Below are 14,475 nucleotides of genomic sequence, written 5' to 3' on the forward strand. Positions count from 1 at the left end.
TCCGCCGGGCGGGAAGCGGGGCGAGGAGGCCGTACGCTGCCGGGAGGTGACGGAAACGAGGGGGGACTCGCGTCCCTCCGCTCCCGCCCCCTGCGCCACCCGCCATGGCGAGAAGGCCCGGCGGCCCCTGAGCGAGGCGCACACGCACCCACAGACCGAGACTATCCCCCCTCCCGGCCGCGGCCCGGCCCCGGGCCCGGCCGCCATCAGCGGAGAGAAGCCGCCCGGCTCCCCCCTCTGCCGCAACATGGAGGCCGTGAAAGCCTTTAACAGCGAGGTGTGTAAACCCCCTTCTCCGCTCCTTCCCCTCAGGGTCGGGGAGCGGGCGGGGCCCTGGGGCCCGGCGCCTTCCCTGCCCCCTCCCGCTGCGTGCGCCTCGCCGCGGGGAGGGGGCGTGAACCGGGGGGACCTCGGCGAGGGGTGCCGGGAGCGAGGGAGCGATCCTTCAGGCAGCCCCGGGGGCTCGCCTCCGTCTCGTAGCGGGACCGGGTCGTTGTCGCCGTCCCTGGGAAGCATTGGAGGTGGGGAGGGAGGAGAGGGTAATGGAGACACCACCCCCCCACCCCCCAGTCTTCTTTCCTCCGTGGGGTTGGGGAAGACTGAACGGAGAAGAATAGATGTGGCGGCGGGCTGAGGGGAGAGAAGGGAGCCGGGAGGAGGCCGAGGTGGAGAAGGCCTCTTTCCTGCGCCTGGCTTGCGGTGGGGCGGGTGATGCCCAGCCAGCTCCACGCAGCGGCCGGAGGAGGCTGCACGGAGCGACCTGGGGGTTTCCACGATCACCAGGCCCCGGGGGCTGTACCTTTCTCTGTGTCCCTTATCTCTTCTGACACTCGCTTCTTCCTCGCTTGTGAAATGGGTGCCCGCACCCCGCCAGCGCGCACTTTTAACACCTCATAGAGCTGCGTTTTAAATCTGAGGATGGGTGTACAAAGGCCTGTAAACTCGACCCTGTTTATGAAAATATTATGTTCGCTGTGGTCAGGATGGAAGCAGAGCTGTGTGCTGTACAGAGCTCAGGTCCTGCACCAAAGCACTGTGCTGAGTGACCTACGGCACCCACGAATACATGCTTACGGGCTTGGAAGCGCTTGGCTTCTCTTTTATGCCGGTAGTTAATGCTTATTTTATAGCAGGTCGTTCTTGTGGCAACTCTGCTTTGTTATTCTTTGTTGGGAGAGTTTGTATCGTTTATATTTTGAAGTTAATTTAAGAGCAAGGGAAATAAATACGTGTTTTCTTTGTAGGAAGTAATACGTCTTAAAATAGATTTTGTTAACCGTCGAAAGTATCAGCTCTGGTTACAATATATGCTTCTACGGACTGCTCATGTATTGCTGGTTCAGGTTGCCCTCTTGCTACTCCCACTGGGGATGTAGTAGGTTTTTAATGATTATAAATCATACAGTGCTGATTAAAATGTTAATGTGATTTGCAGTGGAACAATGTGCCAACCAGGTTGTTTCTACAAGCCACAATAAGTTCATAAAATGGGCAGGTACTTTCTGCTAATTCAGGAGCAGTTGAATACTGTAACGGAATAATTCTAGGTGTTGCATTTTACGTGATTTGAATTCTTAAGTAAAAGAAATCACATTTGTGGCCACTAGAGGAAAAATAAATACTATAAACTCTTTCCCCCCCACCACCTTTATTACTTACTGGCTTATGTGCAATATTGTGAAGTGGGGAAAAGGAAGAGTCTAGTCACAAGAACAAAAAAATGTAAGTAGATTAGAACCTTTTTCTTGCATATATTTATTAGTGTGAGCAGAAGTCTGCTGTCATTGAAAAACGACTTCTGGCTGACTTGCTGAGTGCTCAGGTATAAGTACTATAAAATAATAAGCTCTGAAGACTTCAGGTGAGAACTATATTAAAGAGAGCTTTAGAAGGTGCCTTAATTTTTCTAAGTTTTTGAGAAATCGTTATCTTTGGGTTGGCAGAAAAGGAAATGCAGATGATCAGGTAATGACTTTTTAACAAAATGATCTCCTATGGTATAATAGCATCTATGAATAGACTTGTTTGTATAACATACATCTTTCAAAATTTTTTTTAACCAGTGTCTCTGTATATGAATGCTGGGCTACCCTGACAGCAAGATTTTAAAGATGCTGTGACTATAAACGCCTGATCCTGGAAGTAAATGGAATGAGGCTTGTTACATTTGGGGAATCCTGAGTGTCACTGTTAGCCACTCAATACCTCTGTATGCAGTGCAGAACTTGACTCACTTAACTTTCCATCATTGTCTCTGGTCTAGCTGACCTATATACTTTTTGCATTTTAGAACTTTGAAATGATTAAAAAATATTTAAAATAGCTGAAGTGTGTGAGTCTGTAGATTGTACTTAGTGCTGTACCTAAATGCTTTTGAGTAACTTAAAAAGTACTTAATAGTTGGCTTCTAAAAATCCTTTTAATTTGTTTTAATTATGTTTAAAGTCATATTTTACTCCAGAAATTACCTTGGAGTTCTGTTCTAGAGATTTTTGGCTCAAAATAGATATAAATCAAATTTAACAGCAGATGGGATAGACTGAATTGTACAAAACTTAAACCATACTTTCTCTAATACAGTTTGCATTCAGTTAATAATTTTATAACAGTTTATTTAACTTGCTGGTGAAATCCAGATGACGCTTTAGAAAGAACATTCGAAATACATTTAAACACTAAAGTCTGCAGGTCAGGTACTTCTGGGGTTGGTTTTTGTTTGTTTTTGAAGGATGTATTGTGTTTGGATTCTGTAATGAGCTAAAGTAAAGGCAGCTGTCCATCTAGGTAGCATAGCTTATTCCAAATGTCAGTGTGAGCTGAACAGTATCCTGCATTATAGCTATACTTGTATGACAGCAAAAACTAAAGTGGTCAGCATAGGCTTTTCATTAATTTGATTAGAAAGAAATATCTCGGGTTAATTTGAACTCCAACTGCTGGAAATAATGTCAGCTGTTGAGGAAGGGTGGTCAGTGTCTAATGATATTACGTGGCACTGTCATATATAAAAAATTAGCCCTAACATTCAAAGTCTTGGGAAAGATAAGTTTAAAGAAGAGAAATAATCACACTCCTAAATGAAATATTCTGAGTATTGTTTTCATTTCATGGGTTTTGTTTTACTATTTAATTAAAAGTACATGGCAACTGAAAAACAGAGTATACCACAATGAACTCTAATATACCAGTGATATAACTGGCAGTGTTTTACACCATGCAATTTATCATTTGCTACAATTAACATAATGAAAGCTGATCAAGACACTCATTTTCCTCCATATCTCAGTTCAGGTCCTATGTGTTTTCTAAAGAGCACAACATCAAAGTCAAGAACAGGTTTTGACAGAAGAAGATAACTGAAATGTTTCTAATTCTTTATACATTTTATGAAAAGTATTTTGTAAACAAGGAATTGAAATGGACTAGAGGCAAGCAGGTGTGCTGTGACAGTTTCAGCACTCAGATGATAATGTTGTAATTGCAGACATATAAAACTCATTATTTGTTACATAGTCAGCTCAGTGATAAAGTTTTGCTGTCAGCTTCAATTCTAGACATTCTCACATGGGTCTTGGCTATCATAGAATATCATAGATTGTCGGGTTGGAAGGGACCTCAAGGATCATCTCCTCCAACCCTTCTAATACTGTTTAGCTGTGATGTCCCAGCACTCTGATGATCTAAGACTTAAAACTGTCTGAAGTAGGGAAATCCACCATTTCCCTGGGAGACCATTCCGATATCCAACTGTCCTCAGAATGAAAAATTTTCCACTTTTGTTTGATTGGAATCTTCCCAGGAGCAACTTGAGCCCATTGTCCCTCATCTTGTCCATGTGACTCTCCATCTTCTTTGTAGCCCCCCCCTTTTAAGTACTGGAACATCATAATAATGCTAACCCTAATCCTTCTTTTCTCAAAGCTGAACAAACCCAATTTTCTCAGCCTCTCCTCATATGGCAGGTGCTCCAGTCCTCTGATCATCCTCATGACTCTTGTCTGGACCCTCTCCAGCCTGTCGACATCTTTTTTGTACAGCAAGGACCAAAACTGAACACAATACTCCAGGTGTGGTCTGACAAGTACTGAATAGAGAGGGATGATGACTTCTTTATCTCTGCTGGTGATGCCCTTGATGCAGCCCAGCACCCTGTTGGCTTTCTTTGCTGCTGCAGCACACTGTTCACTCATGTTGAGCCTGTTATTCACCAAGACTCCCAGTCTGAACTGCACTCCAGGGTGATGTGGTCCCAGGTGCAAGACCTAACAGACACTGTAAGGTGCTGTACCCAAAGTTGGGTTTGAGTGCTATACTCTACAGTTCTCTTGCAATTCTTGTCCTTTTTGCTTTATGTTTTGAAGTTGTTTTTCAGTTTATCATGTAAAGACTGTGTGCAGACAAGTGCAGAAGATCAATGGATGCTTTAATTCTGAAGCCCATTTAATTATTATAAAATTTATTTCAGTAAATGAATCTGTATAATAACAGTAGATAGCTTTATAGACATGTAAATAGCCATAGGGTTGGAGTTTATTTTCCGAGAAATGGAGTTCACATATTAGTTTTAAGTACACCTCAAACTGGGTGTTTGAAATAATACTTCCTTTAGCCATGGTAACTTCTTTAAATACTGAGTATCAGTAACCTTGAAAGGCCGTTTATTTAAATTTTAAAAAGCAAATTCATCTTAGGTGCATCTTTCTTCAGCACTACAATAGTAATTCACTGATATATTTGATTTAAACATAGAATTGATATTTCAAGTTTCTTGATATCTTTAGACACATAGGGGCTCTTTACCTAATGAGACTGGTTAAGTCCGGATGCCCATGATGCTTTACTATTTAATTTTTTGCATGCTCTTTGCTTAAAAACAAAACAAAGATAGCTCATGCATAAGCTATGCACACTTTGGTCAAATAATTGAAAAATGCTACATTGTATGTTGTTGAGACTGACACCTGCAGTTCTGAACTACAGCCATTTAGAAGGTTAGCAAAACATACTTAGGGTAGTTTGATAGCTTAATAAAATCCAGAAACATACGTGGAATTTAGGATGTTGAATTTGCATTGTTTGATCCAGTGAATGATAGTTGTTAGGATCCAGTGCTACAAATTTGATCTGAAATGTAGTGGAAAAATTACAGGTTTTGTTTGTTAGGCAACACTATGTATTCTGATATTGAAGAGGCAATTGTGAAAGGGACATTTGTATATTTAACAAAGAGAAGAATAATGAAAAGTTTCTCTCTTGACATCGAGGAATGAGAAAGTCATGTATCTTCTGATTCCTTCCAGAAATGCCCTGATCAGTTGAGTGTGTTTTGTAGAAAAAGTTTAATTCCTCTCTCTATGTGACTTGGTGCTGATCTTTTCATATAGAAGGAAACTGAATGGGAAACTTAGCATCACAGGATCATAGAATGATTTGGGCTGGAAGGGACCTTAAAGATCATCTAGTTCCAACCCCCTGCATGGGCAGGGACATCTCCCACCAGACCAGGTTGCTCAAGGCCCCATCCAACCTGGCCTTGAACACTTCCAGGGAGGGGGCAGCCACAGCTTCCTTGGGCAAGCTGTTCCAGTGTTTCACCACCCTCAAATTAAAGAATTTCTTCCTAACATGTAACATTGCCCCTTGTCCTCTCACTACACACCCATGCAAAAAGCCCTACTTCGGCTTTCTTGTAGGCCCCCTTCAGATATTGGAAAGCTGTAAGGTCACCTTGGAGCCTTCTTTTCTCCAGGCAGACAACCCCAACTTATTTAGCCTGTCTTCACAGGGGAGGTGCTCCAGCCTTCTGATCATTTTAGTGGCTCTCCACTGGACATGTTCCAGGAGCTCTATGTCCTTCTTATCTTGGGGACTCTAGAATTGGACACAGTACTCCAGATGGGGTCTTATAAGAGCAGAGGGGGAGAATCATTTCCCTTGACTGCTGTCTGTGCTTCTTTTGATGCAGCCCAGGACCTGCTTGGCTCTCTGATCTACAAACACACATCGATGGCTCATGTTTAGTTTCTGGTACAATACTACCCTCAAGTTCCTCTCCTCAGGGCTGTCCACAATCCTTTCTCCTCCCAGCCTGTATTTGTGCATGGGATTGCCTCAACCCAGGTGCAGACACTTTCACTGAGCCTTGTTGAACTTCATGCAGTTTGGACAAGTCCACTTCTCAAGCCTGTCAAGGTCCCTTCCCTGCAATGTGTTGACTTCATCACAGTTTGGTGTCATCTGCTGAGGGTGCATTCGATTCCCCTGTCCATGTCACTGACAAAGATGTTAAACAGCTCCTGGCCCTTGAGGAACACCGCTCGTCACACATCTCCATTTAAACACTGAGCCACTGGTCACAACTCTTTGGGTTTGACCCGCCAGCCAGTTCTTTAGCCAACGAGTGGTCCATCCATGGAATCTGTATTGTTCCAGTTTAGAGATGAGAATGTCGTGTGGGGCAGTGTTGAATGCTTTGCATGGGTCCAGGTAGATGATGTCTGTTGCTTTGCCTTTGTCCACCGAGACTGCAACCCCATCATAAAAGGCCATCAAATTAGTCAGGCAGGACTTGCCCTTAGTGAAGCTGTGTTGGCTGTCACCAGTCACCCCTTTGTTATCTGCTTGTCTTAGCAGAACCTTCAGGAGGATCTGCTCTATGATCTTGCCAGGCACAGGGGTGAGACTGACTGGCCTGTAGTTCCCTGGATCTTGTTTTTTTCCATTTTTGAAAATGGAGGTGATGTTTATGTTTTCATTTTCCAGTCAGTGGGAACTTCACCAGACTGTTACAACCTTTCAACTGTGATGGACAGTGGCTTTGCAACTTCATTCTTCAGCTCTTTCAGGACCTGTGGGAGAATCCCATCAGGTCCCATGGACTTGTGCACTTTCAGATTCTTTAAGTGGTCTTGAACCTGCTCTTCATCTACAGTGGCAAGATCTTCCTTTTCCCAGTCCCTGCCTTTGGCTTCTGTAACATGTAGGGTGAGACCAGAGTCCTTACTAGTGAAGACAGAGGCAAAGTAGTCATTGAGTATCTTGGCCTTCTCTACTTGCGTGACCAGCTCTCCCATTTCCTTCTAGAGTGGGCCCACATTTTCCTTAGTCATCTTCTTACCATTGACATACCTACAGAAATTTTTCCTGTTGTCTTTAACCCCCCCCCCTTGCCAGATCCAGTTCTCTCTGTGGTTTTGCTTTCCTAAGCTCATCTCTTGCTTCTCTGACCACTTCTCTGTGCTTCTCCCAGATTATCTGTCTTTGCTTTCATCCTCTATAAACTTTGTCATCATAGAGATGTGTAATATGCTCCATCTTAAAGTGTTTGAAGATGAGGATAAAGTGCTTCAAGATTAAGGTAGTGATAACAGTTCCTTCAGAGTGATGTGGGTTCCGGTAGCCTTTCTCTTGTTACTATAAATGTCTGCTAGGGTCTGAGAGTCACAATTAGAAGTTTCACAGCACTGCTAGGCTGGGGTTCACCTGTTACTAGCAATTAAAAGGGTTGTCTTCACATAGCTCATCATGAAGTGGAGTCACAGCAAGCTTTTGCTGTGCAGAGTGGTTGAGAAAGCCATGAAAGATCTTATAGAAGTGATGCATGAAGTGATCATTGCTCCTTCTGATTCTTCTGAAATCTGTCAGTGGTAGGGATGTAACAGTCACCATTTGCTCACAGTGCTGTTGTCTGTATAGTCTACTTGCACTTCATTGTCTGTTGGTCAGCTTTATCATGATGTTTCTTTAGAAGCTATAGTTTAAATGGCAGTGGGGACCAGTTTCATCAACTACTGTTTCAGAAATGTGACCCTTGGAACAACCCACATTTTAATTACTGAGCATTTGAGAGTAGGTGCACAAAAGTGTAAACAATTTTATTTTAGACTTTTACTTTTCTTAGATTCTGCTGCACATTTTGTGTTGGCTGAAGCACTTGAAACATCTCCAGAGCTTTTTTTCCTAGCTGCTAAGAAAATGAGAAAAACTTGCATGTTTCTCTTTTCTCTTTTTTCTCACTAGTATTTTACCACTCATAAAAAAATAGCGCAACCTTCTTTCATATCCTCTGCTATTATGATATATTTCAAGTTTTCTTCTTTTTTAATTGATGCTGCACTTATGATTTGATATTTGTAAATATAATAAAGATTTTAAATTGGAATAAAAACTTCTGGTTTACCTCGGTTCTTATTTTTCAGAAGTTAAATGTATGTGTGTATGTGGACATGCATACATTTGAAAAGTTCTCTCTCCTTTTCATTCTTAGTCTGTGGGGTGGATGTGGTAAGGGTCATCAGTTATATTTTGCTTTATAATCCCATAGTGCTCCTCAGAGAGGAAACATTGAATCTTTGTAAACTGTATGAAGTCCTTTGAGATACAGCTGAATATGTAAGATTTGTTAATATCACTTTTGCTGTCAAGAACATAAGGAGCAGTATCAGTGAGTTGTAAGAATTTTACTCTGCGGGGTCCCATAAAGTGTTGAACTTTGCTGATTCTTAACCATTTGCTTTATATTAAAAGAACATAGAGAAAGAAAGACCTTTTCTCTTCAAGGTACAGTAAATATTAACTTGATATTCACCTGATAAAATGGCTCCACATGTGCTGAATAAATATTACAGTTTTAATACCACATTTTCAAAGACTGATCTGACGTCAGACTTTTGTCAGCCACAGTCTTGACTTAACGGCTTTGCAGAGACATGACCATGCAATACTGTGTTAAAGACCCAAAGTACTGCGGGTAGTTTTATGTATATTTTGCTCAAGGACCACGTTTCTTTCATGAAGTAGTATAGGACACATTGAGTATTTTTCTGTGCTCAGTACTTGAAATTTCTTCTTAAACTGTGGTTTTGATCAGGTGCCTGTGAGCCTAGAAGGGTAACGTAGCTCTCTGGATTCTGGTAACACTCTTGAGTTGTTACTGAATAGTATGAGTATCAGTCCTGCTTTCTACTCATTTAGAGAGCAGCAAACCATTTTGTACTTTCAAAAACATTCCCTTCTTAACTCTTATGACTTCAGATCCTTTGATTTTCACCTGCTTCCTAAGACCGTGCCTGGGGCTACAAACTTTGGCATAATACTTGAAATGATCTGAACAAGTCATATTTGAGTTTGCCAATCAGCAATCTATTTTCTGGTGGCAGTTGTAAAATTGGGGTCCAGTAATCCAAATGGCTTTCTTACTTTTGTTCTGAATGTGTTTTTTGTGTGTATTTATTAAAGCAGATCTTAAAATGTAATGTAAACAGCTGATTACTCCTTGGGAATATATTTTACTTAGGAGGAGACCCAAAATTTTCTTGTATGTGAAACTGGTCCATTGTTCTACCTTCAGACATCCACCAAGAAATTTATCCCTAGTGGCTGGTTCAGCCTCAGCTAGGGCCTCTTCTGTTCCTTGTCTCATCAGCCACTGTTGTGAGGCCTGGGACAGTGTTTCATAATTGTATGTTCTCATGAGTATCCAGAGTTCGTCTTGGCTTTGGACTCAGTAAACAGTATTCTTGTTCCTGTATCAGAATTTTTCATGAATTGCATCTGCATTTTTTTTACTTCCATTTCTTTGCTTCTTGGGAGTATTTCTCTGGGACAGCATCAGCAATCAACAGTCGCCTAGGTAAATTTTTTGCTCCTACTCAGCAGCTACTTCCACACTTAGGTGTATATGTTCTTTAAGACAAAAGGGGGATCTTCAGTTACAGTACTAGCTTTTGTCTTCACCTGTCAGATTTATTTCCAGTATAAGTGTGTATTTTTGGTAATAGCCTTCTTGTTGTGTTGTTATGCTTTTGGCAAGTGAGCTACCATTTGTACAAAAATGGTAACTATAGATATGCAACAGTTTACAATTTTCATTCCACTTTTTTTCAAGAGTTTGCCTACAGAGTTTACATTGTTTTACTAGGTAAAGTTTTTGATTCTATGAGGCTGGTTTTATTTATTTATTTTTAAGTTCCAAATGAGTAATACTGCATTCCTATCTTTTCTTCTAGCTTTGTGATTATGCAAAAAGGTAGCTGATGGACATTTTTCTGGTGCTTTGACATTGACAATATAATGATAATGTTTAAAATACAGTCGTGGAAGGCAAGGCTTGGCACCCTTGTTACTGAGTTTGATGTTGATCTATAAAAGTCTTATCCTCATGTCATGACTTTATGGAGCTCCCTTGATAGTTTAGGAATTAGTACAATAGATAAAAAACTTCTATTCTAGTATCTTGATACTGATGTCATTGCAATTTAAAAAAAAAATAATCATACTTCAAATGTTTTTCTTTTTTCTTCAGAGGTTGAGTCCAAAGAGCTTAGAATGTATTAACCAGAATTCTTGAAAACCTGTGGGAAGATCTGATTGGGCTAAAGTTTTTCAGAACCATGTCTTCTATATGTATTAGCAAAACAAAGCTAGTTCAAGAGAAAAGGAACAGGTTATTTTCTGAATCTGCTCTACATTATAACTTCAGATAACATGTTGATCTTCATAGCTTGGTTACCACATATGCAGTAGTAGCCACTACTTCTTAGTTTTCAGGAAAATAAAGTGGATCAATTCCTGGGAAAGAAGGAACATTTATCTAACAAAAATATTAGTCGGAGAAATCTAGCCCACTATAAACCATGATTTTCTTCAAAAATAAATAAATAAATAAGATCATGAAGTTTCATTGTAAATGCAGGGGATTTAAAACTGTATCTAAGGAGAAAGCATTTCAAAATCAGAATGACAGGACAGCTTTTATTGTGAGTCCTAGAAACAGTTGGCAGGCAAAATGTGTGAGTCTTTGGTTTTCATAATGTTTAGGATATGTCTCTGTTTCATAGCTCATATTTGTAGAGGTGTGATTGTATTTAAAATTCTCTTTTCTCCATTCTGTGCCACACTTTACTAAGAACAAGAACAAAAGGCACTTTCCCAGAGTGGGTGTCCCACAAGCTCGCCTCTGGAAACCTACAGAGTCTTACACTGTGCCTGTAGCTGATCAGTTGTCCTGTTGGTTATCTAGAATTAGCTATAAAATAATGATAAAAATTTAGTTTTGGAAGTTACCCATAACCAAAGAGAAAAACACAAAGTTAAATACATCTATTGTATTCCCTGTTTTCTATGTAATATTCTTTAAAAAATCATCTGGACTTTTTGTTCTATCCTTCTATTCTGTTGTTGGGAGTTAGGCAACTGGTAAAGCCCTCAGTCTTGCTGAGCTATTTTATGTGGTCCATTTACATTTTTCTTAGCTTCTTGTTTACCCACAGTAAACATCCTAAGTCATTGTGAAGAGAAAAAGGGAAATTGTATTTTATGGCTTATAAGGGGCTAGGAACAAATGAAGTATATTCTAGAGGCTGTTCTGAGTTAAACATCTGTTTTGTAGTTGCATGCAATTCAGGAGACATGAGTTGAATCCAGGTATTTCTTTAAATCCCAATTTTACATTTTTAGTCCATTTGTCCAAAGCAGACTGTGCCACCAACATTTTCTTTGAAAGCAGTAATGAAGAGGGTTTAGAAGAAATTGTAAATAGGCCTGTAATACGCCTTTTGTCTCAAGTATATGAAAATTTTGTCATTCCATCTCAAATTGTTCAGGCTTAGTAAATTTGAAAGTCATAATTGGTCTTTCTCAAAATGAAGAGGGTAGAAGAAGGGTAGAAGCAAAGGCAGTGATGGCAACACCTGACTTCATTCACTGAAAAGTCATGGGCTGGAGAGACTGCTGTATTACTGTTGCATCTTATTTCATGTAATTACGTGTACACTCAGGATGAGTATTTAGATGCCCTCTTTAAATATAAACATATGTGAATGGTGGTGTATAATACAACTGATGTGTAGGAGATAGGCTTTTTTTGAGTGTTCTTGGTTGCTTTTATATTTTTTTATAAGTCAATTAGGTGCAACAGTAAAAGGAAGATATGCTGAAATATCAAGCATGTTGACTATGCTGTAATGTTTTTTAATTTAAATCACATAATGAACTTCAGGTGTCTGAGAACAGTTGTATTAAGATGGTTGCAGTTGCAACATACTCTTGTTCTGTGTTTTGGTTTTGTTTTAATTTTGGCAGATCATATTGTCTTGGTTGATAAGTGGAAGAACTTTTCATTGTTTTTTCTCCAAACTGAAATACCTGATACAGGAGGAGCACTTGCTGTTCTGGTCATTCTCCAAGCACATTTTTGGTATATATTTTAATGTTTCCATGTACTGCAGCAAGTAACAAGATGCTGACTGGGTTTAAATAACAGTTCTCACCGGTAGATTCTAGATAGTATCAAGGAAAAATCCTGTTCACAGAAGGATGGGCTAATGTAATTTAGATAACTTTTCCTAAATATTAAATTTGAGGGAACTGTGTAAATGCAACATAATAGAAATTTGTTGATTCTGCCCTTTTTTAAAAAAGTAATAACTGACAATACTCTTTTCTTGTTCTTTGCAGCGTGGTGATATAAATATTTAGTAAGCAATTAGGTGACTATTTGGTGTATATATGATTGTATTTGATTTATTCCAATGCTGTTGTAGTGTGAAAGAAATCATTAAGCGAGAATCGTAAATATATATTTTGTCTCTTGCACATCAAAATTGCAGACATTTATTGTTACATATGATGTCCAATTAGTGGGGGTGTGTGTTCTAGTCACATCCAGAGAAAACTGTAAAAATATTGCAGTAGAGATACGTGTAACTAATATCGCTATCAATGCTTCTGGTCATTGTCTCATACTCATAGATGGGTCTGAACACTAGAGAATCAGTATCAAAATGTTTATTACTTGTCGTAACATATATTAATCTATATGAATGTCTGCTTCTCTGGATCACATGAGACCAGAGGTGTTCATAGCTTTCCAGCCTTCAAGGGGCAAAATTAGTTTTACATGAAAAATTATTTCCTAGCCGCTCTTCTCTTGCCTTCGTCAGATGTGGCCAGATATGTGAAAAAGTATATAATGCTTCTGGAGCTGTATCATTAATGAAGTTAGTACTTTGTTCTAATATTTATGCAAAATTTTGGTAGGGAAACAGCTGTCTGGCTCTCTTGACTGTTGAGTAAAGGTGGTGAAAGATCTTGGAATTAATTGTTGAGCTCTGTAGGAGTGTAGTGTGCCATTGCCTTCCATGGAGATGCAGTAACTTGCTCTGTAAGTGAGTGACTATCCACAGAGGATGTGGTTCATGTACATGCTGCCAGGTCTTCACCTGAGGAACATTAAACCATAGCTTAGCATTGTGTGGAATAGTGCCTTGTAAATTACAGCTGTTAGTAATGGAGTTCACTTTTTTATTTGAATTTTGTAAATTCTATTTACAATAGAATTAACATTTTAAGCACTTTCTGAGTTACAGTTTTAATGAAATACATACTGTTTGCATCACTGAAGAATCAAAATTTGAAATACACTGTTGAATTCTTAAATTTTCAGTAATTCTCTTGAAGACCATTTTTCTTACCAGAATTAAAGAAAATTACAGAGCAGAAATTCAATACTTCACCTGTATCATCAACCTGATCTTCTGTCTTTCTCCCCATTCCCAATGTATAATTTATATAGCTCATTAAATCTTTGAGCAACCCATATTTTTTCCCCAAAGTTTGGAAATAGGACAGTTTATTTAAAAGGATGCTAGGGAGGAGAAGAATTAATAATGCTGTTAATTCTAGCTTACATGTACACTGGAATACTGTCTTTTATGTAGTTTCTTAGCTTTCAATATCGTTGCTTTTTGCTGTACAAATCATGACATTGTCTTAATCAGATAGATTGTATCTATCACACAAAATTGTCAATGTAACTGGATTTATTTGCCAGTCTGATCTTCGCTTGGGTATGATACTTACCTATGCATTTATGTAGTAAATCATAAATTGTCATAACTTGTTGCATTTGGAACTTGTTAATTCTGAAGGAGGTGCAAGGGGAAATGGCAGCTTTTTCTGTTGTCCAACAGATGCATACAGAATCACTAAGTACAATTTGCCATCCCTTTTCAGATACTATTGATTGACTGCAATGGAGAGACTGGTTTTGAAGAAATGCTTGTTTTGGGATGTAATACTGAAAACTGAGTCTTAAGGCTTTTTGTTGTTGTTTTTGTAACCACCGTAAGAATGGAAATGAGGTTATCTCAATTGGAGGTGATGAGAAATAAGTAGAATTTGAATTTGTTTCAAACAATGAACAGGTGAATATGATAAAATGAGGAAAAATTAGAATGATTTTTATGGAAGAAAATACTGTGTTATGAATGTATGAGAGTCCTGTGAGAAAATTAGAAGGCATGTGGACAGGGAAGAACCATTTCCATTTCCAAAAAATAATTGAGGAGATCCATGCCAGAAAGTTTGAAAAAAAGTTGAGTAGCTATGGAGAGTGCATCCTTACACTGATGGATGACTGCTAAAAGGGAAAGTGGAGGAAAAGTTGATGTGTAGAAATAAATTGCCTTTTTTCAT

General features: G+C 39.4%; 1 protein-coding gene across 5 annotated transcripts in view; it reads left to right on the plus strand.

Moving 5' to 3' along the window:
• Window positions 1–7: 7 nt before the first annotated feature.
• SCAF8 (SR-related CTD associated factor 8) overlaps window positions 8–14,475 on the plus strand; it is a 92,879-nt gene continuing 78,411 nt past the window's right edge. For all 5 annotated transcript variants that reach the window (XR_011725225.1, XM_071740611.1, XM_071740612.1 and 2 more), the window contains exon 1: window positions 8–277. Coding sequence is in view for 4 of the 5 variants with exons in the window: in XM_071740611.1 (XP_071596712.1) it covers window positions 248–277 (30 nt within the window). In the remaining variant the exon portion in view is untranslated. The remainder of the gene's footprint in view (window positions 278–14,475) is intronic.

Source organism: Heliangelus exortis, chromosome 3 (assembly GCF_036169615.1).
Source record: "Heliangelus exortis chromosome 3, bHelExo1.hap1, whole genome shotgun sequence".
NCBI lineage: Eukaryota > Metazoa > Chordata > Aves > Apodiformes > Trochilidae > Heliangelus > Heliangelus exortis.